Here is a 27,638-nt window from a genome sequence, read left to right as displayed (position 1 = left end):
TTGGTCATTTAACTTTTAGCGAACGCGTTGCACAAAGTCTCTTATTATATACCTGCCACACCGCGCAGTGGGGATCCCAGTATTCTGTGCGTGTGAACCACAGGGGGAGTTAGCGGTGCGAGGATTTACTGCAGGTTTGGGAGGGGTAAAAGTGAAACCCAGGAGTGCTGGCAGCGCTTGGGGCGGGGCAGCATGGCGGGCAGGCAGGGACAGGAGCGAGCGAGAGAGAGAGAGAGAGGGAGCGATTTCCGGGGTCAGGAATCCATCACTGTCACACGGTCCTCTGCCTCACGGTTCTCACACACACACACACACACACACACACACACACACACAGGCAACCGTGCACCCATGCAAACATAAGCACACACCACAAGATGGAAATGCAACCACTGGTAAGAGCAGCACTTTCTCCTAATGCTTCACACAGCTCCACACACTTATAGATTTTTTTTAAACTCTTTTTTTTGATCCAGTGAAAACGTGCGTGTGCAGGCCGTGGAGGGTTCCGGGCCTGGGCGACGACCGCCCCCGGTCGCGACCTTTCCCCAATCGACTCGATTTATTTATTCTAATTAACCGAAGTTAAGCCGGAATGCCTCCCCTAATTAAGCGATTCATCTTCCCGTGTCAGGACAAAGATTGGGGGGGCGAAGGCCAATTACCCAACAGGAAGGTAGCGATTCCCCCGAGCGCGGGAACGCGAGGGGTCTGTCAGAGAGGGGTAACACAAAGCGCCTCCGCACACAGAGGGCCACTGTGCGGGATCACAGGGAGAAACAATTTGAGTTCCCCGCAGTGTTTACCCAGCCTGGTAGAGGAGCCCTTTGAATGGGCCGGTTCGGCCCAGGGGAGCCCGCGCCGGCTCCAGCCTCTGTTTATGTACACATTGTGGACTAATTTCAAGCCCTGAGCCAGGCAGGATTTTTGGGCTTTTTTTTTTTTTTTTTTTACTCCCGTGAATGTAGAATGTATACATTTTTCAGCTCTACTCCTCAGCCATTTGAGGAGGGCAAGACACATCTCTCTCTCTCTCTCTCTCTCCCCCTCTCTCTCCCTCTCTCTCTCTCCCCCTCCTAAGAGAGTGGTCTTACATGCCAAAGGCACAGGAGAGAACCATCCAATAGGAAACATTCCTTTCCCTCTCCCCCAACTCCCAGCATCCTCCTCTTACGGAGCCTCACTGGGCCTGGTGTCAACTGTGCACTTAGCTGAGATATAAATGCACAGAACATGAGGAGGCATGCTATTCTGCGTCCCTTTCATAAACAAACGCGTCTTCTGTGCTTCGGCTGGACCAGGGAAACTTTCCCCGCCTTCAAGCGCCGGGACATCGCACATACAGTATGTCATCTCATTTTAGAGAGCAGCTGTCAACAGATGTGCTTTTTTTTTTAACCAATTTTCATCTGGTAATGGGTGCTGCTATCTTCCACATGGCTTTCTACACATCCAGGTCATCTGCACGCCTTGTAACCCCAGAAAGAGAAACGGGGCTTTTTCTCTGAGAGAAGACGGCCATCAGCCTAAAAGTGAGGTGGATCCCAGCAGGCCATGAGGTCAACCTTAAAACCTTAAAAAGCCCAAGGGGGGGAGGGGGGGTGGTCCTGTAAGGTTAGAGAGAGGCTCAACTGTTAAAAGGAAGTCCCGTGACTTCAAATTAAAAAACCAGTACAGGACAACTGAGCCCTTTGTCAATGACAATTACAAAGAGTGTGTGATGGTACAGGATCCATGCTGTGTGCAGGGCGAGGGGTAAACAAAGACCAAATACATACACGAAAAACAGAAAAAAACATTACCAGAGTTCTGTTAATTAATGAAATAAAATCACATTCATGTAGCCCATGAATGTGCATGTGTATGCGTATGTGTATGTGTGCGGGGGTTTACTGCAATACTTTTGAGCCTTCAGGGAAATCTACAGACGTGTCGTGAATACAAAAACCACATATCTTAAATGAAAGGGCTGACGGAGGAGATACAGGGTGCAGTCAGGGTGCAGTCGTTCATGTTATTATTCCCCCTGCAGTGCTAAGGTGAGCAATAATTATAGCATCTGTCGTATCAGTCATTCAAATCAAAAGAAAAAATGATAAGCATCAGAAATGGTTCAGTTTTTCCCAGCAGAGTTAGGTCATTGTTATCGCTGTAGGATGAAATTATTCACTGGCTTTTTTCTGGGTTTTCCCCACCAACACAATATTTGAAGAATCCTTCCCAAACAACCCCCTCCCAGCCTTTTTATCTATATTTATCATATTTAATTTTTTTTATATCTATGGTTTATCTATATGTAAATTCTCTCTATGGATATTTTACAAACGTATTTCAGACTTTGGTTCACTAGACCCAAGAGTGTTAAGTTGTGCATCTTTGCTGCCACCCAGTGGAGACCTGTGCATGTCAAACAGGACACAGCAGATAGGACATTGTTTAAATTGTGTTAACATTAAACTACATTCAACGTAACTAAAATGTATAGTTAGTTACTCTTTAACTTTAATCTTTCTATCATAATTTTATGAGCACTTTGTACGACCTACATTTTCCTTTCAGTGAAAAAAAAAAATTCTATTGCATTTCAATATACAAGAGAATAATTTAATAAACATTACAAAGCAGAATGTTAAAAACCTCAGAATTTTTATAGTTTAATCGTTTTATAGATGAATTTTTAGCCATAAATTCAACAATTACATCACCATTTAATGATAAAAGGTCCATTAGTTACTAGTTTACTCTGAGTGCATAATAGTTTCATTTTGTTATTGATACTTGGTCAATTTTTACGACTGATCACCGTTAGTCTTTATAGGTGCATAAACACATGATCTTTGGAAAATATATATAACATATACTAGTAAAACAGAGCAATTTCAAGTAGTCTGAAAGAAATACTTTATTTTAAATTTGTTATTTTAAATATGCTACAGAAATGATTTTTAAATTTGAAATTATACACATGCATTTGCACCAAACTACACAGATATATTTCAGGGTGAAATCCATGAATTTCAGGGAGAATTTACAGTTTTTATTATTATAGTTATTGACATTTTATGACATTTTCAGATGTGATCTCCAGTTATTAATAAAAATGGATAATATCAAGAACACAAGATGAGATAATCCCATTAAAATTAATTCATGAATAAACAACCATATTATTAAGTTGTGTATAATAATAATCTGTTCATGAGTGTTCTCAAAGTTTAAATGATAATTGATGATAATTTATATGTAATGATTATTACTACGACTACTAATATTATTATTATTATTATTATTATATTGTTGTTGATACTGTATTTAAACTGTACTTTCACACATTTAAAAAATGTATTCATAAATACAAATAAACTTTGTGTGGTAATTAAAATGCATTATTTTAAATGAAATGATAGCATTTTAACATTTTATCTGGTTAAACTAATCCAAATGAACTTCTTGTCAACACAAATAATCTACATTAAGGTCTGTACTATTATCATGCAATTTTTCAACTTATAAAAGCAACCAAATCACTATAGCCAAACTTAGTCATGCTCACTCAACCACTTAAACTACTTTCCTGTAACACTTCTATGAAATTCCACAAATGAACACTAATAAGATATAAACAGTTGCTTTGCACAAACAGTAATAGCAAAAGTATTGATTTATAAACAATTAATACAGATGGTCCCAACATCTGATATCAAAATCAAATACTGTTTTCAGACCAACTGAGAGGCACGCGCTGACAATTCCATTCTAATTACCTGGTACCTCTGAAGCAATTTTCTCCATTATTTATAGCATTATGTATAAAGATAGCCAATAGAATAATACCTTTCCAATTATGAAGACAGTGCATTGCTGCATTGTATCAGCAGTTGAACTGTTGCTTTTATATAGTCCCCTTTCATTTATTTTGTATTGTTGTATTGCACATTTTATCTATCTTCCAAAATTGTGTGTGTATTTGTGTGTGTGGGTATGTTTCTTTTCAGGGGGAGGGGGTTGATAAATAATTACTTAATCCATAATTAATAGTTTTACTTTTGAAAAATATTTATTCTTAAAGTGAATGTAGGACATTCATTTAATATCTAAAATAAAAGGCACTTTGTTACCGTAGGTTTTCTCAGTTTACTTATAAAGAAAATCTGAGGGCTGAGTATTGCATTAAACTTTCTCTTGGAACAAAGTAAATGAATATTCCAAAAATGTCTTTACAGAAATGCAGAAAGTTGGTCACTAGGTTTTAAGGTTAATTTGAACATTCTGCTTTGTGTGTGTGCGGAGGGTCTTTTATGAAGCCCTGTAAATGAATACAGCTGAGGAATTTGTTAACAAAATATATATCAACCCTGAGCCTGATTGACTGCGCTGTAACTTTGTTAATACTTCTGACAGATAGGACTGAATTCATTTTTGAAGCTCGTAACATAATATTCCCACCAGGTGACGCTGTTACGCAACACATCACTTCAAGCGCCGACGTGAGAACTGAGAATTTACAATGTTTTGACTAGCATGTCACCCAGTATCAACAATCAAAACTATAGGACTGTATTCAAAGTGAAGCATGGATATCTGAGTGCGTCACTTGAACTTTGGAAAGGCAGTTTTTGGTTCCATCTAAATTTCATTTTGATCCATATCAGCCCATGATTCAGAACAGCAAGTACATGTTCCACCCCTTCCCGGCTTCTATGCTTTTGAAACATTTGCCTTCCATTAACTTCTTTATTTTTATACTATGGTATTCTCCACAGTTTCTGTCCCATGAGAAGGACTGAACTCAAACTTAATTTGAAATTAACAGGTCAATTAACACCTTTAACTATTTTCATCAAAAAGATAATTACTGGTGATGAGAAAGCGTTAACCTCAAGGGACCTCAGATCAAATGATTTTTAAATACACTGTATTCCTGTGAAGTTTCCGCAAGCAGGAGCTTCTCCAATGTAGCCTTAACCTCAGTACCACCATACAGGGATCACTGTCATCTGGATTTATTAGGATAATAAAACCATTTGTAAAAGTCCCCGTGGCTGCAACAGAAGTACTCAAAACCATTTTTGAAAAGTGTGTGTGTATTTTCTTTGGAAGCTTGTTCATAAACCAGAACAATGACTTGCTGAATTGTCAAGCTATGTATGGCCCTTGGGTTTTAAAATATTTGAAAATAACAGTAATAGTTTTTTGAAGATTATGTCACAACACTTTCTTCTTAGTCATTGGGATTACTGCAAACAAATAACTGAGCTTCTATTTCTCTGTCAGCAGATAAAATAACATTTCGGGTTTAATCCCCACTGAGGAGCAGGATACAGACCTTTACGAAACCTCAAAGGACCTGTTTCACACACCAAACATGCCTGAGACATCCTCTCCCTCCCTGTGAACATTAGAGTAAAGGCTGGGCTTTGAGAATGCCTCTCTCATTCACACAAACCAAAACACACTTTGGAAAAATTAAGAACAAATCCCCCACCCACAAGGGAGGAGGGAGATGGTGGGGTTTTCACTGGGGTTTAACATTAAAAAAAACCTGTCCCCCCCCCACCCCCACCCCCAGCACAGAATCCAAGCAGATTTACCAGCAGAGCAGAGAGGGAAAAACTGCCAGTTCATTCTGTGCTGTCTGTGGCTGTTGTTTTTGTTGTGGTGGAGGGGGGGGGGGACTGATAGACAGAACACAAAATGAAAGAAGCCTGCAAGCCTTGCAGGGACCTTAAAAGGACCTTGAATAAAAACATGATTACCATCTCTACATAGATTATTTATTAACTCACTCTCACAAACAAATAAAGATATATAAATGCACATGTAGATGGGTCTGACATTTGAAGTGGAATTTAAATGTTATCATTGATCAAGATGGTGTAAGTTTACAATGTTGCGTTGAATCAGCAGACACTTAAAGGATGCATACATGCACGCAGTGAGTTTTGAAGGTCTCAGTTACTTCCTCCCAAAGTGCTGAGAGATACGGTTCTTAATATTGTGTGCCACTGCCAGCCTCAACAACATTTGTTTGTTTTCTTTAGCAACCGCGCTCTGTCTCCTTCCTTGTTTTGCATACGAGACGCCACAGGAAGTTATGACGTCAGCTAGTTTCTGCCGAAGCTCGAGGCTTCCGAACAGCTGCTTGTGAAAATGTGTCACTTCCTGTTCAGGAATTGTCCCACGAGGGAAATTCTCAGGGCTTCAGCGTGGTTTTTAGGTTTCCCGGCCGCTCGCTCTGCCCAGCTGGCGGAGAAGTTCCGATATTTAAATGACGGACCAGCAAAGCCCGGAGACTTTTCAGCAGGTGGGTCTGATGTGAAACATGAAGGCAGCATACAGTCTATGATGCATTTGTACAATATAAAGACAATTACTAATAGATGATAACTTACACTACCCATGCTCCCTAAGACACAAAAGATAACGTTAAAAAATCTTTCAATGATAATGCAATTTCTTACACATTGTGCTTATTTGCAATAGTTTTTCAACTTTGACTTTTAAGGGGAAATTCTTGGAAAATCCAAAAGTGCATCAGTAGGATTTCTGAGGTTTCTGCAGGTAAGCTGAAACAGAAGCAAACAATCATTTCTGATAAAAACCACTTCACAAAGAAAGGCTCCCTTGGGGGAATGGAATCGAGAGTCACCCCGCAGTGAAGCATTAAGAAGGCAAACTACTGCTTTACAATTCAAGTCCCAGCTGACCAGCAGCCTCCATGAAAACAAAGTAAAGCATACTAGTTTATTACAGACACCCATGTTCAGAGATGCTAAATTAAATTGCCCAACATTGAATGCATCAGAAGTTAGCCATTCAATCATTATAGATAGATTAGGTACACAAACAGCTCATTAGTGTAATTTTACTTCTGGACACCATTATTGGGAATTGCGCTGTGAATTATATGAAAACACTGAATATTTATAGATACATCAATTTAATCACCGCCCCCCATCACCTCAATCCACCCCTCCCCTCCTACCCCAACCCACCACAGAGGTTATCAAATGGCATATTGTGCTCAGATGGCGTCTCTGTGTGGTTATTAAGAGCCGTGTATCCAAGCAGTTTTTTTATTGTAATCTCCCCAGGGTGCTCCCCATTTCCCAGCCCCTGCTTCTTCCTGCCCGGGCGCACTGAGAGTTTCTGTTAAGCGTGCAGCTGTCCTCCTCGTTTCTCACAAGTACAGCGTGTTCTCAGCCACAGCAGGTGGTGGCGGCGCTCAAATCGGCCGAAATTAATTACAGTCATCACCGAATCCCCATCACAGCACACGCTGAGAGACGGCGGTAACGCAATGCTGTCCAGTTCGGATTCCTCAAGACATAAAATTTGTTAATTAATAGCAGCTACTGTATCATGCTGGGTGTACAGTTGTTCTGAGGCTGACTAAGGTGCTGCTATGGATGTCTGGGGCAGAGGTGGAACATCTCTGTGTGTTTGTGTTCTGATTTTGTTTCTCATCACCGATACCACTTCCTCTGGTAGACCTGAGTTTCCATTTTCCTCCTCCACGTCCCCTCTCAGGCAGTGCTGTACACCCTACATGCCGTAGCATCACAATATTGGTGGCACACCGTAGGCTTTTTGTGCAAATCGATAAGTCATCCTCATCAAACAAAGATGTTGCTGTACTTATGGGCAAATGAGGACATGCCGTTCCAGAACTTCCACTACACCCCCAACAAACCACCCCCACCCCCAAAAAACATGCACACACCTCACAGACACACACACACACGCACACACACACACACACACACACACACACACACGCACATGCATGCACACGCGTGCACACATGCACAGGAAGCTGTCTCTGAGCCCCCTCCCTCAGAGGCAGCCAGATGAACACGGAGGGTTCAGCAGTGAAAAACTCCCTCTGACACAGGCTGTACCCACATCCTGTGGCTCAGCGCTGCAGCAGCGAGCACCTGCCTGCATTCCTTGCTGAGCCCGGTGCTCGGTGTGGCTGGGGGAGGGAAGACCGTGTTCTTTTTGCCCTCTCACCAAAAACCACACCATAAACAGACAAAACCCTGAAGCGGGAAATTAAGAGGTCTCCTGACCCGAGCTCCCAGGGAGCACATCAGGCGGATGCTCTTGTTTTTGGCACAGTGATGATGGCTTCCACAGTCTGGACTTAAACCTCCACCAGGACTGACTGTCGGGGAGAAACTCTTTTATCTTTCAGAATAGAATGGAAAATTGAGGTTTTCCATTTTGCACGCAATTGCACACAAAGCCAACAACCAAGATACCACAAGAGAAATCATCGACACACCCAATTTCACCCAATTTCATACAGCTCTTTACAGCTCTCAACAGGTGCATAAGAAGGTTTGAAATAATACATGTGAATATGCTGTTTGGCCATTTTAATTCATGAGCAGAGCGAAGGGGGAAGACTGAATTACTTTAATGGAGAGACAAAGGACATGACATCACTGTCCATCTAGATTCCAGCCCAGGAGTACCCTAAACAAAGTCCAGAGGTAAAGGGGAAAGGTCCTGCTAAGGCAGGGTCAGCCTGGAGGCGGTTAACAACTCAATCAACATTCACACAATGGTTATTGTATGGTAAGGACTCACGCATTCACATGACTGTGTTGAACACTTTTCCACACAGTTAACACAGTAATAACTTCTGTACCCGGTGCCTTAGATTTCATCAGTGTGTTTTCATTCGAAACTAAGTCAATCTAATATTTTCAAAATCAAGTGCATGTTTACCTGATATCAGGCATACCTGGAGTATGCAAAGTCATAAGAGGAATACTATTGCTTCCAATTTGATTCACAATGAACTCTGTGCTTAACCACAATATGCTTCTGAAGGCACTAACAACAGCTCTTCAAGCAATATATCAAAAGGCATCAGGCATAATGTTTTCTTTTTTAATTCCAGGACCTCCCTGGAACCTTTCCATCTCATTCATCCCACTCTAATGTGAAGATTGGCACTGCTATATGACTCCTTCTCACTTTCACTAAACTGGAGATGGACATAGGACACAATGTTCCAAATGCATCTGCATCTGACATGAATTTCTGTTTCGAATCACTAGAAATCTGACACATCGTAGCCACACAGTCTTGGCTGGCAAGCGTAAATCAGTACAAATGGACAATCCATGGAATAAGCTGCAAAAATTAGCTTTCAGATTACAAAAACATTCAAAAGCCACCACAAATAAAACACACAACTACAGACAAATTGGATGCAACTGTTGTGCCTAAATTAGAATCACTACATTAGGACAAAGTATAATTCAGCAAAATATTTATAGCTGTGGTCATGTGTAGGGGCGACATAGTTCAGGAGGTAAGAGCGGTTGGCAGTTGGAGGGTTGCTGGTTCAATCCCCCGCCCTGGGTGTGTCAAAGTGTCCCTGAGCAAGACACCTAACCCCTAATTGGTACCTTGCATGGCAGCCTTTCACCGTTGGTGTGTGAGTGTGTGTGTGTGAATGGGTGAATGAGAGGCATTAATTGTAAAGCGCTTTGGATAAAAGTGCTATATAAATGCAGTCCATTTACCATTTACCATGTGCATATGGATACTTGACAGACTAACCTCCACAAATAAATATGCAGCTGCAATCTGGTCAGTTAAATTCAGTAGGCTGGTCTTCTGATGAAAGCAAACATTCTGGAAGACACTTGCAGATCAGATGCTGAAGTCTGCGTTTATTCTGCTCTCCAGAACAGAGTATCAGGCCAAGCTATTAGACAAATTTCCTCTTTGATTACATCAGCTCTATTTGTTCAGCAGTTGCTATCATTTCACAGCATAGAGTCATTTTCTGCCAATAATATGTAAATGCATTGATTAATATAAATCGATTAATGTCGAAATACATTAACAAAAGGAAATTGCACATGAGAATTGTCTACACCAGCCTAAGAGGTTATACAATCTAGCTTCCAAACCTGGATAACTGAAATAGTTATAGTAAACAGGTTTGGCCACAGACGCCATTGATGGCGTCTGTGGTCTGAGACCCTGTCTGTAGCTGGTCCGGAACTGACCAGCTTTCCACCATCCAATTGTTGGGACTGAACAAGCAAACCTGTAGATATACTTTCTAATGTGTGCATCCATGCTTTTTTTGACATTTGGTATTCTGGGAGGGAAAAATGTGTAACGCTTATTTCAGGTGTGTGAGCGCTTGTCGAAACCACGCCAATTTGGTTAATTGAATAATGTGTATGCTTCAGAAGAAGTGTATGTGAGGGTGTCCGAGAGTCAATGAATGCGGTTGCCATTAAATTCTTCTTCAGTGGCCGGCTAAAATTCACCTCAGATGTAACGTGTTCTAGGCCATAAATTCCTAAGTAGTCATACAGCCCATTGGCCTGGTAGCTACTGTTTGCAATGGCTGCTACTGCTACCAGTACTACCTGTAGTTTCCTTATGCAGCACACTTTTCAAGGCATCCTCTAAAAGATGCACAGATCATTCTTATTATTTAAAAGTTTTATTTTATAAGATTTCCAAAAATGAAATAAAATTAAATAAATCAAGGCCTGTATATACGGTATTTATTATATGAAAATGTATTTATAGTATTCCAAAATGTGTGCATTTACTTAGGTTAATTAATTGAACCTGGATCAGAACATAGAACATTTCCCCAACTAATCATTCCACATACACAAGACGAGTAATTGTGTCACAGAACAAACCAGAAACGTAGTCGCAATTCTAAAGTGAATCAACAATCTATTAAAACGCTCCCAAAGCATTCAATCATACTTCTTTCGGTACAAAATGTGATCTGTAGTGAGCAAAGATACGCTGCTGGTCAATCAGGCGCTTTCCAGAGGTAGATAGCGCAATGTTTACGATACTCATCGTAAAAGTTAAATGGTCTGAGCGAAAGCCTGACAATTGCGCAATAGCAGCAAATTGTTGCTTTGAGGTTTGTTCACGATCAACATTGTTCGAAAAGAAATACAAAGGAAAACAAATAATAACCGAATACCGCTAATGGAATTGATAGAACAAGGTATCAGCAAATCCCCCGTCTTGTTAATTCAGAAAAAAAACTACCTACAAATCTTTGCTACCTGCGCTACACCATTTTTCTGCATGGAACGTTCCGGATGTCTGCCAACAGCGTACTAGCGCTCAAGCTCGGGGTAACGGTGGAAAAACAGTCTGATACTGTTATGATCTTTTCGCGGCTTATGCAAGAACATAAAGTACAGCAAGGATGCAAAATGACAGAAGTACCGTGCAGTCTTACCGCGATTTCGAGCTGATGTCCAGTCGATCATTCTCATTTGATATGCAATGATGTTTTTAATGCAGCGTGGAACTCTCTTGTTTACAAAGTTTCTGCCAGAACTCCGATTGGTCACTGAAATGTAAAGACGACGCCCCAAACCTCAGTCACTTTTGGTGAACTTTTATGCACTGTGCTGCTGAGATCGTGCACTGGGTGGCGCTAGTTCTCCAGTTCACGAGGGATAATGAGCATTTTGGGCAAGGTCTTTGTCAACTTCTATTCTAAATTCTATCCAGCACCATCTCTTGTTTTGCTTACTTCTTGGCGGCTAGTGAATATGTGTTACAGCCTGTGTCTTACATATTTGATTTGAAATACATTTTCATGCATTTCAGGTCCAGTTCCTTAAGCATTATGCTATACCAACATCCATCATATATTTTCTTTATAATTAAACCCTGAAACAGTGCATTTTTCAGGGTTTTCTGGTTGTGGGATTTCTTGAAGTATGGTATCAGTACAAAAACCTCAACAAGACCTGACATTATATGATCCTAATAAATGTTGCATCGTACATTTTCCTCAGAGTCCTCTTTAAACCTAACATATACATTGTGTTTTGTCTCTACACATTTGTCTCCTATTCATTGTGGACACAAATAAATGGACAGGGATTGAAAAGCTTAAATTGTTTCTGACGCTGAAACTAATCCGCACAATAAGTCAGACCACACAATAAAGTTCACAATAAATTTGTATAAATAAAATGATGTTTCTTGTAATTAAATATTATGTATCCATCGGAGGCAATCTCAATAATGGCTCTGATCCTTGGCGATCCCATATCTATAATCTCACAGATGTGATTAACTGGTTTTCCCCCAGCAAAATGTGAGATGTGCAGTATTGCAGTAAAATTAGCACAGGTCTGTTAGCTCCATGGACCACATTTTAGAGTACTCAGTGTACAAAAACAGACAAATGTGTTCAATGGACAGAGTGCCAGCAGGAAATGCATATTGCAGCGGCAGAAAGCTGTAGTGGAAGTCTGAATGTACCAACTGCCTGAGGCTATATCATTGTTATTTATCACTCACAAAGAAGAGGCTCTCATCCAGTGACTTAAAAGGCCACCACTGCAAGATAAAACGCATGTTGCAAGGGCTTACAGACAGGATAGTGTCACATCACTGATAGCATGTCCAACTTAAAAAGTAGAATAAGCATGCAATTGTAACAAGTTTAATGAGCACTTTGTGCTTTATAATGAACTAAAAATGCAACATGATGTAAAATGAAGGCACCTGAAATGAACACCATGATATGAATAATACTGATTATTATGATCACACACGCATGTATAGATTGGTATTTAGCAGTTAATGGACAAGAGAATAAATAATTTCATCCAGTGTAGGGAAACAAGGTTGGCCAAATAAATGTTTCCATTGAAAGCGACACCTGTTCATATTTCATTGGATGCATTCATACATTAACTCTAACAAAGAACGAAAGTACAAAATTTAAATTAATAGACTACATCCATAACAGGCCATAAGAGGAGAAACATAAGAACATAAAAAATATAACCTAAAAAGGAAAACACCAAGACCAGAACTAGCACAAAAGGTGGAAATACTACAGGGTGGGGATGGGAGGTGAACCAAATGCAATCTGAAGGGATGAGTTTTCAGTGTGCCGGAAGGTAGCTAATGGGTCTACTGACTTGACTGCTTTGGGAACTTTGTTCCAGACCTGTAGAGCCAATTCAGTCAGGTATCATAATAGGAAAAAGTGACAACACATGGAAGGGAAGAGCTGGTCGCCTCTATGGAGTGAAACAGAGAGATCTGACTGTGGTGCAGAGTTTAAGAAATTGATTGGAGCTGTTATATTTGCTGCCCTGAAGGCATGTACCAAGATTTTAAACTTGATGCGAGCTGTAACAGGTAGCCAGTGGAGGGAGATGAAGGGGGTGTGACATGAGCACACTTGAGAAGACTGAAGACAGATTGTGCGGAATGACAAATTATGAAACATTACATTCATACACAAAGACTGTGCAGCAATGTTCATGTTTAATTATGTTGTTTATGTTGCTATATTTATTAGAAACAGCAGCCACAGCTGCAGGAAGACCATCCATGGTTAAAGTTCATTGTAGTGTGTTGTGAATGCATGTAAAAACCCGCATGTAAGCTATATAATCTTTGAGTGCTTTATTGATTTGATAAAAACCCTTACCAATAATCAAGAAGAATATTTCACTGTAGGTAAAAAAAAAACTGGATAGCAAAACCATTCCATTTACTTTACACCACAAGTCATACTGAGCAGCCTGACAAGTATGAGTCACAGCAATCTTATACGCTTTTTGTGTAGTCTATCTGACAGGTAGAAGGTTCATTACATTACATTTATTTGGCAGACGCTTTTATCCAAAGCGACGTACAAAAAGTGCATTTCATGGTCATAGACAACTACTAAACACAGGTTCAATAAGATACAATACTTATTTTGTACAGCTATTTCTAGCCAAGAACACAGTTTAGTTCACACAGTGAACACTATTCTGACCTAACCTCTGCAAAGCCAACTAGGCAGAAGAATAAGCTACAGTATTAGGACAAATACAAATTACCAAAAAGTGCTGGGATGGGGCAACATGTAACAAGTGTCATAAAAAGGGAGGGGGGGTGGATTTAGAGTGAAATATACAGCATGGTGGTAGTTAGTCTAGGTATAGTCTGAAGAGATGAGTCTTCAGGCCACGGCGGAAGATGGGTAGTGAGGGGGAGGTTCGGAGAGGGACGAGGGGTTCGTTCCACCACTGGGGAGCTAGGGTGGAGAAGCTCTGTGAACCCTTTGGTCGGGTGGGAGGGGTTACAAGGTGCCCTGCTGCCGCAGAGCGGAGTGGTCGAGCAGGCACATAGGATCGAATCATGTCCTGCAAGTAGATGGGGGCTGTCCTGTTGGCTGCAGTGTAGGCAAGGGTCAGGACTTTGAACCGGATCCTGGCAGCGACCGGTGGCCAGTGGAGTGATCACAGCAGAGGAGTGACGTGGGAGAATTTGGGAAGGTTGTAGATGAGTCGGGCAGCGGCATTCTGAATCATCTGTAGTGGCTGTATGGCACAAGCTGGGAGGCTTGCAAGGAGAGAGTTGCAGTAATCAAGACGAGAGGTCACCGTAGCCTGGACGAGCAGCTGGGTAGAGTGCGTTGTCAGGTATGGTCGAATCCTTCTTATGTTGTACAGAAGGAATCTGCAGGACCGTGATGTTGCCTTGATGTGCTCCTTGAGGTCCAGTTGGTCATCCAGGACCACCCCCAAGCTCTTGGCAGAGTGAGAGGCAGTCACTGTGGTGCCATCAACCGTGATTGAGAGCTCACGTAGTGAGGTTCAGAATAATGAACACCAGAAACATTCTAAAAGAGGACGGACACATCTAAGCAACTATAGCTGACAACCTGGTGGGTTTATGAAATCCAGCAATTATACCAGTTAGTTATGAATGCATGCAGTGTGGAGCCATTTTCCACAGTGTGCCAAGGGCACTTGGCCAAGACCTTTAAACAATGAACCAATCAGAGAGCAGGAAGGTAAAAGTGAAGTAAACACCTTTACAGAACAAGTACAGGCAGTACTTTATCTAATCACCAAAAAATGAAATGAACAGGAGTAGCAAGCTGGCATAGAAATCAACCACATGTGCCAGGCTTAATGATAGTTGCTTAGACAGCAACATGAGAACACAGTGTGCCTCGTATTTGAAATAACAACATTAGTTTGAAAATGAAACCACGTATGAAACTATAGCAAACTAATTCTTGCCACAAGCTAAAAAGTGTGGGTGGAGTATGGAGCACCATGACTATGGTGTGTCAATTTACATTACATCAAATAAATTTGTAGGTCAACGATTATTACTTACACTTGTACAGTTTTCAACAGCCTTCATTGTTACACTGGAGAATCTCTGAGCTGCATGGTAATACAGAAAACAGAATGCTGAGCGGATACTCATAACTGAATTCATAGCGATATCAATCCTGTCGTAATTGATCTACTGTTCTTTTTGTTTTAAAAAGCTGTTTATCATAGTTAACTAGCTAACTGAAATTAAACTTATTAGGTATTAGTTTATTTTTGCACATCCTTGATATTGTTAACAATTTCAACTGATGTAATATCATATAATCATTAAAGTAAATGCATAATAAATATTCATATTCAATTAATCTATATAGAATTGGAAAGGACATTAAATAATTATCCACCAAGACCTGAATGCTTTTTTTTTTACACCACCTCCCCATCATACATTGAATTTAAAAGAAAAGAAAGTGATTAATTCATAAACACTGTACAACCATCCATCAATCCATACATACATTGCATACATACGTACATACCGTACATATCATAGCTGGATCATGGCCATATATCACGCTGTATGTGGATAATGGATAATTAAGTATGAATAATCCGTTTTTAAAAGTACAAGTTTAATAAGTAGGCTAACTACGTCAAATTAATAACATATTTATTTGTATTGGTTTAGTTCACTAAGTTATCCCCCAAACGTAATAACAAATGTTTTATGACGGGTCTGTCTGTTCCCCCTCTGGCACCTAATGGAATATAAGAATTTGTTTTTCTTGACGTCAAGTCCCGGCTTGCCCGAACATGGTCAGCTCCCCGTTTTCGCATGCAATCGCTTGTTTCCTCGGCTTTTTCCGCCGTATGTTAAACGGAATCCCCGCCCCACTTGATTCCTGCGTTGTTTGGGGACAGTAGGAAGATGGCGGCGGCCCCGCTGTACTGTGTCTGCCGGCAGCCCTATGATGTGAGCCGGTTTATGATTGAATGCGACATTTGTAAGGACTGGTTTCATGGCAGGTATGTAAATAACATATTCGCTTAAAACATATCTGAAAATATGAAAGGAGCACAAATCTGTGCCACTGTAATTTGTTTCGTAAAACTCGTGCGGCATTGCGATGTCAATTGCGATCCGTGGGCTTCGGGATCTTCATGTGTCTTTATTGTCATTATTTAGCTAGCTACTCCTAGCCAGTTTGCCATCGTTAAAATTGATATCACAGTATAACAGGGATAAGAACCCATTTAGTTTGATGCAATCTTTTTATTTTGTCATTTGCTTTCGATCGTTTTTTTCTTTTAAGAAGTTGCCCATGGTTCCCCTTTCCCTTTAATCTCTTCGATTTAGCTATCGTTTGTGACTAGCTAGTCTATCAGCTGGGTGAACAGCATGCTAGCTAGCTAACCGAATTCTTAGAGTACAGCTAGAGAATGTTAGCCATCCAGCTAGCTAACATTGGATTACACATAGCTAGCTATCCAATTTCAGGCACGGGAGTTTGTACGACTTCGAGTCTGTTCGTGGAGGTTATTGATTTAGTTGACGTTTTAACACATAACTAGGTATAACGCTAGCTAACTGTGGTTCATGATTTGACTAAAGCTTGCTCGCTAACACTAGCCAGCATTTGCTAGCGCTAGTTTGGCAGGAATTGGTTTGCGTGTCGGTGCTACTGCTGTCAGTAATGCACTAAGTTCCATTTTTATGAGTTTGTTTGTGGTCGCACAACTCTCATCTAGCTCCCTCACTGTGTCATAGTTACTGGCTAGCTGAGTAGCTTGGTTGGGTAAGAAAATACGCCGTTCTGAAGACCGAGAGTAACCATTCACATTCCTCGTAAAGTAGTTACCTAGCGCTGCAGTGTTATTCGTTTGTTGCAAAATGCCCCACGTTCTTGTGTTGATTTATGCAAAGTTTCTGCAGTGACACGAACAAAGTCATTCGCCAACTAGAATTATAAAGTAGCTAGTAATCGAGTGTTGAGTTTTACAAATTTCTGCCAATAGTACTTCGAAGACTAGATTACGCAAAGCAAACGAACGTTTGCGCTAGATAGCTGCTTTCTTGGATTGAGCTTCCGAAGTTTCCAAGCTACCCTGTGGTGCGTGTTGCAAGCTACTCAGTTACCGAGTCGGTGCCTTAGCTAGCAAACTATTGATATAATGATATAGTGTTGGCTTAACAATCAACGTGCGGTATTCAGCTAACGTTAGCTAACCAACCAATGAGCTTTTGAGTTAACCAGACGGTTGGCTAACTAACGAAGTAGCAGTTGACTAATTACTGGATCGAGGACAATGTGTTAGATTGTAAAATAGAAACGTGAATGCGGGGTGTCTCAGTGGGGATAAGGGAACTCGCTGAACAAAGACGTGTGCGATTTGAAGCTGAGAGATTAGTTTCTTGTTGTCTCCGTCTTGCCTCTTGGATATTAGAATTCATTATTTTAGTTTAACGAGTCACAGTTTTTAATCAAACCAGGCGCGACTACGGAGAAAACACGAATGTTATGATTTTTGGGTATTTTGATTGACGTCCGAGGTTGGACATTTAAATACCCCCCTTTTAACAAAAATAGACACATGTTTAGAGCCGCCTAGCGGTAGAGATGAGGTCGGTCTCTTAAAGGGAAACGCACACATCTCACGTGTTCGTGTAAAACGGGTCCTCAATCTTATCCAGAAAGGGCCGGTGTGGGTGCAGGCTTTCATTCCAACCAAGCAGTTACACACCGGATTCTACTAATCAAACACTAGCGTCTTTGCTAAGGACCTTGACTAGTTGAATCAGGTGTGTAACTGCTTGGTTGGAATGAAAGCCTGCACCCACACCGGCCCTTTCTGGATAAGATTGAGGACCCCTGCTGTAAAACATCATACTTTTGGACTTATTTTACCCCCACCCAGCATCTGCAATGGTTATTCACGAATATAGCTTTTGTCTTGACTTTTCAAAACCCAGCCTGTTGTATATCGCGTGGGTGTAGGCTTATAGCCAGCATACATTTTATGGTCCTCAATTTTTCCTACGACTTTGTTTAACCCAATATTGCATTTCAGTTAATGTCGACTTTAACAGAAGTAGCTAAATGCTTTACCCAGTCCTAAGCATGTGAAGAACTACCAGACCTTATGTTTACCTATGTGAAGTACTCAGAATACTTGCTTTCCGGGATCATTTATACCAATCTTTGTTCATTATTCTCAAAATTAGTGTAATTACCACAGAGTAAAACAACATTCATTGTTATGAGTGTAACTCACAAAGACAAAAGTTAAACGTGTAGTCAGATATGCTTTTGACAGTACATTTGTTTTCACTTCAAGCAAATACTAGATCATTTTTTCTTGCTGCTGCTGCTGACAAATCTGTTGTGTAGATATTAGATTATTAATGTTTTGTTACCTAGGGCTCAGTGTCATTCATTATGTTTCATCTGCTTTAGTTCTGTTCTGTCTGGACTGTGTTACTGTCACCCATTGTGTACGATACCAGGAGCTGAGAGTAAAGTTCATGTGCTGCAGTGGGAAATAAAGTGAAAATGAAACCCAGTCATGCAGTGTGCAAACACAGCATGCAAGTGACAGAGATGAGCCGAGTGGACAGAGAAGGGCCGGTCCTCTGGTCTGCTACATCAGGTCTTAATTACTGCTAGTGTTGAAAAAGTTGTTCAGAGAAGGTCCTCATTGTAAGTATAGATAGGCCTCTGTATTCATAGAGACTAGACTTTGTTTCTGTAAGAACGAGCTGCTGAACTTTGCCCTTTCATGGAAAACCGGTAGCTGAATTTGTCTTCAGGAGGATAGTAGTATTCCAGCCATTGAGGGCCCGGGTGACTTTATTAAACATGAATGCGTTATGAAAGTTGCAGTGCCTATACAATACCGGTGTAGAGAGGGACAAAGGGACTACTGTGGAGGAGGTCAGGGACGCCAACCTTCGATTTACTTGTGAACAGGAGAAAGAAAACAAAAATCCAAAGACTGGCTGTATTGCCTGTTCTCGTCTTATGTTCTCATGAATAACAGGAATATTAACAGGATGTATTTTATAATCTGCGTGTTCATGAAGAAAATACCTCTATAAACACCAGCCATCTTCGTAGGCTGTAACTAGCCAGTGTAATTACCTAGAGAACACTTTCTACATGTTCTTCCCAGAGAGATTTTCTTTTCATCTGTAACAAGATACATGTCACTGAATTGTACTGACGGAACAGCACGGTGTGCTGCTGTTGTCGTGGTGATAAAAACGTCCTTTACTTTCCTGCGGCTTTTTTAAAACTGCAGCTTTGTCTTATTAACGCTCAGTTGTTTTGAACCAGGCTCCTGCTTTCATGTGTTTGTGTTTGTGTGTGTGTCTGTGTGTGTACGTGTGACCAACCTGTTTTAATAGGCATCCCAGTGCTTATTCTCTGTAAAATGCTGGGGACGCGCAGTCGCCTGTGCTCCTCCTCCCTCTCAGGGTGGAGGCCCGTACGCGCGTGCGGTGGAGGCGTGGCCTCTCGCCCCGAGTCACCCACGCACTGTGTACGCGCTGTGTTTCGGGTTCGTTGGTAACCGCTTGGAAACGGCGCACTTTCCGCGGCGCGTTATGCAACTTCCCCTCGACTGCCAAGAGCTCGGAGCTGGGAATGACTGGCCTCTGCACTGCATCACGGGCTGAGCCGGGGGGGGGGGGGGGGGGGAGCAGAACCGAGCCCGCCCCGCTCCGTTCGTATGAGGCGCCCCGCCCGCGCCGACGCGCTGGGGTTTCCCGCCAGTCACCGGGGACGGGACGGGGACGGGACGGGGACGCTGTTGGAGGGAAAGCCGAGGTGTTGCGCTGAAGCTGCCCTGCTGGCAGAGCGAGGAGAGCGAGCGCTCGGCCTGAGGAGGGAAGGACCCCGCGCTCGCTGCTGCTGCTGCACGGCGCGGAGCGTTCGCTGTGCTCGCAGTGTGTACGCGTGCCAGCGCTCGCGGGTGCGGGTGAGTGTGCCCGTGTGCGTGGGCGGGTGCGTTTGAAGGTGTCTGGAGGGTTGTGTGTGCATTTGTGTGTGTATGTGTGTGTGTTTTGTATACGTGTTTGTGTGTGTGGTGTGTATGTATGTTTGCTATGCTTGCTTGTGGAAGCTCTTGCCATAAAGCTGATGGGGTGACCTGAGCCACGTGCCCCCTGCTTGGCCCCAGGGCTGGGCGGCTGGGCGGCAGGCTGGGTGGTGGGGTGGCTGGGCGGCTGGGCGGCAGGCTGGGTGGTGGGGTGGCTGGGCGGCTGGGCGGCAGGCTGGGCGGCAGGCTGGGTGGTGGGGTGGCTGGGCGGCTGGGCGGCAGGCTGGGTGGTGGGGTGGCTGGGCGGCTGGGCGGCAGGCTGGGCGGCAGGCTGGGTGGTGGGGTGGCTGGGCGGCTGGGCGGCAGGCTGGGTGGTGGGGTGGCTGGGCGGCTGGGCAGCAGGATGGGTGGTGGGGCGGGTGACTGGCTGGGCAGCAGGCTGGGCGGCTGGGCGGCTGTGCGGCAGGCTGGGTGGCTGGGCGGCAGGCTGGGTGGCTGGGCAGCAGGCTGGGTGGCGGGGCGGGTGACTCTGCTTGCGTACGTGCGCAGCCTGAGAGCGCTGCTCTCCCCCGTTGTGGGGCGCGCTCTCTCTCTCCGTCAGCATCGCCGCCTGCCACCAACGGGATTAAGCTGTCTAGCCAGCCGGTGGGATGCGTGATTATCAGGCGGTGAGCACAGGCTAGTTAGGGAGCTTCTGGGGGGGGGGGGGCGCTGGGGGGATTAGAGGCCTCTTTTCAGTTCCTGCCAAGCCTTACATTTAAGCCCGACCCTGTCCCCGCTGCACTGTACGCAGACTGTACCCACACCTGCAGTGTGCGGGTCTCCCCCCCTCCCCTCCGCACCCCTCCGCACCCCTCCGCACCCCTCCGCCCCGCAGCTGGAGCGGCAGCTGCGCAGGGCCGCTCTTGCGGGGGCCGTGACTGACGCTAGCAGGTTAGCGCACTTCCGCGGCTGCCAAGCGGCGGTCTTTGTCTTCGGGCCGGCCGGTCACGCGTCACTCGCGCGCACGGATTTCGGGGAGGTGACGGCTGCAGATGTCTGGGTGGCGGGGGGAGCCGCGCAGGTGGCGAGGCCCGGGCCTCCTCCAGCTCGCGGACTCCGCGGAGGTCACAGCGTTCTTTCTGTCTCCCGTTACCAGTGAACACAACTTCAAATACAACATTGCCTTTTATTTAGTTGTATAAAGTCATTTGGAATTAAATATGCCGACGTTTAACTCTGCTTGCAGTGTGGTTCACATTCAGAGCTCGCTCTCTTTCTGTGTCTATAGCTGGGAGGGGGGGGGGGTCACTGTGGGTATGGAGCTGTGTGTATTGGTGGTGCTGGGGGGGGGGGGGGGGTCACTGTGGGTATGTGGCTGTGTATATTGGTGGTGGTGGGGGGGGAGGTGACTGTGGTACGCGGCTGTCTGTATTGGTGGTGTTGGGGGGGTCTCTATGGGTGGGGGGTTCCCAGGCGGTACGCGGCTGTCTGTATTGGTGGTGGTGGGGGGCGGGGGGTCTCTGTGGGTGTGGGGCTGTCTGTATTGGTGGTGGGGTCTCTGTGGGTGTGAGGCTGTGTGTATTGGTAGTGGTGGTGTTGGTAGGGGGGTGACTGCGGGTGCGCGGCTGTCTCCCCCTCCCGGTCCCCTGGTCGGTGGGTCGGGACGGCGAGCGAGCCGGGGCGCGCAGGACAGGGGGAAGATTGATCACCGCCCCGCCGGCCGCGGACAAGTTCAAAGGCCCATCAATCACTGTCCCGCCATGATGGAGGGAATAAAGAGAGATGGATGGCTCCCGTTGTTGTCTTGGGGATCTGAGTGGGGTTGGTGCAGCGGTGCGGCTCTTATCCGAGTGCCTCTCCCCCCCCCCCCCCCCCCCCGTCCCCCCGTCCCCCGTCCCGTCTCGGGCTGGGCTGGGATCACAGCAGGCTGTCCCGAACCCGTTCCCCCCGGGCCGTGGCGGGGTGTGTGCGTGTGCGTGTGCGTGTGCGTGTGCGTGTGCGTGTGCGCGTGCGTGTGCGCGTGCGTCCCTGTGCATGCGTGCATACGCTCGTGTGTTTGCATGCGGCCCGCAGTCCAGAAACGCCATCGACCGGGCCGGCGCGGGCAGCCGGTTCCCCCAGAAGCCCGTTGGCTTCCTGTGCGCTCCTCGGCGCAATCAAGCAGAGCGATTCATGGATCTGTCAGCGGTGATTAGAAGGTCAACAGCGGCACCCATTGATCTTTTTGTCTGTTTCGGTCCATTAGATCTTTGATTGGATGGAGGCAGTGGAGAGATTGAATGAGCAGTCTGAGAGCGTTTATTCCCCATAGCGAGCCCTGTTAATGCTGCCTAACGCAGGGAGAGGCCAGTGTGGATTGGGCATGAGGAGAAGATGGCATATTACCGGATGCGTGGGTTAGTTGGATGAACGAATGAATTTATTTGATGATTAAAAAACACATGTAACACTGCACTGCAGTCATTACATACATTAAAAATCACCGAGGATGAAAACACAATAAAGCCCGAAGGCTTCTTTCCACTGCGCTCCTCTAGTGTAACACTTAACGCACTACAAGATGAAAGCAAGACAACGACAAGACGGCAAGCGAAGACAATACAATCGACATATTGCAGTGTAGTTCACTGTTGTTGCAGCCGTGATAACAGCATTTCACCTACATTGCTTCAGTGTACCAGACTAATCCCATTAGAAACAGCGGTCTTGTTTTCTGTGAGCCAGCTCCTGCCATCCCGGCGGAGGGCATCCAGTGGAACCTGCAGTCTGATGTAACTCCGCTGTAACTCTCCTTCACTTTCTGCGTCTGTCTGATATGTGGGAGTGAGGGTGTGTGGAGTTCTGAAAGGCGACGGACGGGAGGTGAACAGAAGTGAATTTGTGGGGGTTTTTTTGACCGCGGGGTCGGAGACCGCAGGACTCGGCCTCGTAGCCGCACGCGGCTCAAGGTCGCGGCTCAAGGTCGCGGCGCGCGGCGTTTCCTGGTCGCGCCGGGCAGGAAGCTCCGGCTCGGCGGAGCTCGGCGGGCGCCAGCGGCTCACTCCTCTGAGAGCGTCTGGCTCTTCGGCGCCCGGCCCCTCTGGCCACGGCGATGGCGGGCGAGGAGCGCCAGACGCACGGCCGGCGAACTCTGGGCCGCCACCCCCCAGCGCCGGTGGAGGGCACTGAGGCCTGGACAGGCATCGAGGGCCTGGGGGGCATGGGGGAGGGGGGGCATTGTGGCAGAAGGCACAGGGGCTCAGAGAGGCAGCGAAGGCCTAGGGGGGGGGAGCGGGGTGTTGTGGCAGGGGGGGTGGGGGTCCGGAGAGGGGGTGGGGGTCCGGAGAGGCAGCGGGGGCCCGGAGAGCCAGAAGGCCCCTGCTCTGGTTTCCTCTGCTGCAGAGGTCACGCTTCCCCAGCCTTCCGGCTCTGGCCTGCCGACGGGGTCTGGACCAGGAGAGAGAGGGCGAGAGACGGACGGAGGGGGGGAGAGGGGGAAGCCTGGGTTCATGTTTCCTGTCCTCCTCTTCAGCACGTTTCCTGCTTTCCGATTGTCTGTTGAATGAGCTCTATTGTGAGCTCCTCTTCCCCAGACGCTCTTTGTTTATGAGATTTTGTCTTTCTTTACCTTGACACGTTTGAGGTCTGCAGGGCACGCCGGTCCTATTCCAGTCTACGGCACAAGTGATAGATGAGGTCACAGCCCGGGATTTAACTCTGCTCCAAAAGAAATAACACTGCCTCGTCTCCAATGAACTGTCAGTCCAACTGTAAAATGAACTTCACTTTGAGTGACCCGATTACATTCTTTCTCTCATTTTCAGGATGATCTGGAGAGTTGTGAAAAAACAAAAGTAAAACGTAGTCCACTGTGGCACTCGTAGTATCATGATTGTGTTAGATCTGGTGGAGATTTTTAGCAGCGAATGTCCAGCTGGCTCTAGGCAATGTGCCATCATTCCTGAATTTTCCAGGCTAATTTCCGTTTTGTTTGGAAAACCACTTCACTGAATTCGTGTGAAGAACATAAGCGCTCTGGATTCCTTGCTCTCACCTTCTGAACCAAAGGTACACAGGAGGTCAAACTTTGTCCACACTATACACAAGAGGGCCACAGGGAAAACAAAGTAGTCCTCTTGTTTTTCACATTTGGCTGGAATTATTTAAGCGGTTGGACTTAATGTGTTCATGGCTATGAATGACTGTTACCAAATGAGTATTGTACCTTATCGGACCTGTATTTTGTAGTTAAACCAGTGACCTTCGGTATGCACTTATTGTACGTCGCTTTTGATAAAAGCGTCTGCCAAATAAATGTAATGTAATCTGTTTTTTTAAAACAACACAATTCCTGCTTAAGCATTGTTTCTTAGAATAGTGACTTGCTCTGTGGTTTCGTATTGTCTAGAGCTGGGCGATATACTTCAGCGATGGTTATCGAATGCAGTAGAGATTATTGCCCCCATGTCGTACATTGCCTTTATTGTCATGTTTTTCTCTTTAATTATACCTGATGCGGCAGTAAACATTCAAACTTCAGAGGCAGCATGAAATGCTTCCGGGGGAGAAACATCACCACTGCTATCTATTTGGTGTTGATAAGGCAGCCAATCAGCAGCAAGGCCTTGCAGCTTCAGTATGAGTATGTGATGTGTTTTTGTCAATCACGTCAAAACTGCAAGGCCTTGCTGCTGATTGGCTGCCTTATCAGCACCCAGTAAATAATGGTGGCAACATTTTCCCCCCAGAAGCAGTTCATACAGCCTCTGAACTTTGGATGTTTACTATCGCATCAGGTATAATTAAAGAGAAAAAGACAAAAAAAAGGCAGTACACCACATGCTAATGAATTGGTACACCACATGCTAATGAAGAGGTGTAATGATTGGTATTGTATGCGTTAAGTATCCTTGCATTATATCGTCTAGCCCTTGTATCATCTAGTTCACTATCATCTCAGGCTGACACATAACCATGTCTCTAGTTCCAAGATCTGAATGGCTTCAGTTGGCAGGGGTTTTCCCACCTCACCTCAGAACAGCGCCCCCTCTGGTCATTTGGGCAGCAGTAGTCTGCCTGCGTTAGCCGGGCGCGGATCGTTCTCCTCCAGTGCTTTGGCTGCACGGCTCTGCTGGTTAATTTGTTTGGTGAAAAGACGTGGCTGATGCCCACATACGCCTTGAAGGACTCTTTTGATTTGATTTTTTTATATCGAATGGCTACAGCTTTGCTGTTATGTGTTCTGGCTTGTTGGTATTTACTTCACACAGGGACTCAAGTGTTCTTCTGGTCTGACCTCCTGCTGTCTTGATTGGCTCTGCATTTAAAGTGTCTTCGCAGACAGCCAGTTAAAATCCTGCTAGCAGAGTCTCGGAACGCTGTCCACGGCTAATCAATATGGCGCACTTGGCTAATGGTCTCGGCTGACTGTTGGGTCCTCTATAGCTGACTATGGATGTCAGGCTTTCAGTCTTACGGGCTTTTTCCAACATCACCTACTTGTTCAAAGCTACCATACGACTGTCCTCTGTGTTTTAATCCAAGGTTGCGTTGGACACAGTCGCTTAAAAAAAGTGACCATCAGTCCAAAGTTGGGTTTCAGTGTTCCCACTTCAGTTTTTTTGGTATTGGGTGACCAGGACAGTGTGTTGGTGCAATGGGTTTTTTCCAACACTGACTGCAATAAGGGTTTTTGTGAGTTTTTGTAGCTGTCCTGGGTAATTACAGCACTCTTAAGTACCTGTACAGAGCTATACTTTTGTATGTGGCAGTGGGTGTTGGTGCTTATAATCCCCCGAGCCTGGCGCTGGGCCTGTGTCACCCAAGCCTGAAAAAACTCTCGGGTTCTGGTCGTGTCCTAATTCTGTCATTCTATATCGGGCTTGGTTCGGGTTGAGCCTTTTGTGGCTGTCCCTTTAAATTTTGAGCGCAAAGCACTGCCCGAGCTGGATGGCAGTTGCAGGCAAGCTAGTCTAGACTAAGCTAAGCGCGCGACAGAAAGGATGCTTTAGAGCTGAAGTTATTGTCAGGGGAGTGTGAAGTGAGGCAGCAGCCAACCAGAGGAAGATCCGACATCTGGACAAACTTTTACACGCTTTTTCAATGAGCTGCAAACGAAAGTCGGGGGTTTGTAAAATACAAATACTGTGAAATCCAGTGTTGCCAACTTTCGGAAAGCAGATGGGTTAAGCAACCTCACTGTCAAAAAAACAAGGTGGGGTCTAGTGTGATTGTGGACTAATAAGCTAATTAATAAGCTAGAAAGTGTCCTTGAACAATCGTAACTTAACCACGAATGTAAAAAAAAAAAACAGGTTGCTGTTACATTTACAAACAAATGTCCAGATTTTCAATTTTAAACGCAAGCCCAAAAGACCACAACTTCCTGTTTTTCATGTGACTTCTGAAAAAGCAATCCCAAAGTCACGTATTATAGGTTAAGCGGATTTGGTAATTCTGGTGATACCCTGCTTAAGTACGGTCACTGTAAAAGGGGAACATCATCATTGTGACAGTAAACTGCACAAGCCTGCTGCCATGCAGCAGTCCCTAATCCCACCCAGATGTCATTTACTACTGATGATACCTCAAGGGTGAATCTACTGTACTGACGCAATTATTAAAGTCGGGTTCAAATCGGGTCGTGCTTTCAAAATACTGCAACATGTGGGCTTGGGCTGGAAAGAATTCAGTCTCTGGTCTGGTCGGGGTACAATATTTGGGCCTGTTTTGATCACTAGAGGATGGGTGTATGGGTATGTTTGGCGGTGGGTGCGTGGTGGTGGGTGTGTGTGGTGGTTGGGTTTGGCGGTAGGTGTGTGTGGTGGTGGGTGTGTGTGGCAGTGGATGTGTGTGGCGATTGGTGTGTTTGATGGTGGGTGTGTTTGGCGGTGGGTGTTATTGGCGGTTGGTGTGTTTAGAGGTTGGTGTGTTAGGCGGTGGATGTGTGTGGCGGTTGGTGTGTTTGGCTGTAGGTGTGTGTGGCGGTGGGTGTGTTTGGTGGTGGTTGGGTTTAGCGGTAGGTGTGTGTGGCGGTAGGTGTGTGTGGCGGTGGATGTGTGTGGCGGTAGGTGTGTGTGGCGTTTGGTGTGTTTGACGGTGGGTGTGTGTGGCGGTAGGTGTGTGTGGCAGTTGGTGTGTGTGGCGGTAGGTGTGTGTGGCGGTTGGTGTGTGTGGCGTTAGGTGTGTGTGGCGGTAGGTGTGTGTGGCAGTTGGTGTGTGTGGCGGTAGGTGTGTGTGGCGGTTGGTGTGTGTGGCGTTAGGTGTGTGTGGCGGTAGGTGTGTGTGGCGGTTGGTGTGTGTGGCGGTAGGTGTGTGTGGCGGTTGGTGTGTGTGGCGGAAGGTGTGTGTGGCGGTTGGTGTGTGCGCGTGGGCGTAGCGGCGTTCTCCGGGACGGAGTGGGCGCGGGCCAGGACGTGCCGCGCTCCGTAGCGTGTGACTTGCCGCGAGCGCTGCCAACATCTCCGCCGTCGCCATGGAGACACCTTTGTTGTGCAGTCCCCGTAGGTAATGGGCATCGGCGCGCTCCAA

General features: G+C 45.2%; 2 protein-coding genes across 4 annotated transcripts in view; one reads left to right on the top strand and one right to left on the bottom strand.

Moving 5' to 3' along the window:
• The window catches only part of ccnd2a (cyclin D2, a), a 167,409-nt gene extending 156,015 nt beyond the window's left edge, over positions 1–11,394 (bottom strand). Inside the window, exon 1 of the mRNA XM_035426113.1 lies at positions 11,255–11,394. The gene's annotated coding sequence lies outside the window, so the exon portion shown is untranslated. The remainder of the gene's footprint in view (positions 1–11,254) is intronic.
• Positions 11,395–15,995: 4,601 nt separating this feature from the next.
• Positions 15,996–27,638, top strand: part of kdm7ab (lysine (K)-specific demethylase 7Ab) — a 37,388-nt gene continuing 25,745 nt past the window's right edge. For all 3 annotated transcript variants that reach the window (XM_035425818.1, XM_035425816.1, XM_035425817.1), the window contains exon 1: positions 15,996–16,136. In XM_035425818.1, the coding sequence (XP_035281709.1) occupies positions 16,039–16,136 (98 nt within the window). In that variant the 5' untranslated portion in view covers positions 15,996–16,038. The remainder of the gene's footprint in view (positions 16,137–27,638) is intronic.

The sequence above is a fragment of the Anguilla anguilla genome, chromosome 7, assembly GCF_013347855.1.
Source record: "Anguilla anguilla isolate fAngAng1 chromosome 7, fAngAng1.pri, whole genome shotgun sequence".
Lineage (NCBI taxonomy): Eukaryota > Metazoa > Chordata > Actinopteri > Anguilliformes > Anguillidae > Anguilla > Anguilla anguilla.
Note: the sequence above shows the minus strand (reverse complement) of the source record. Positions and strands in the feature narration are given on the sequence as shown.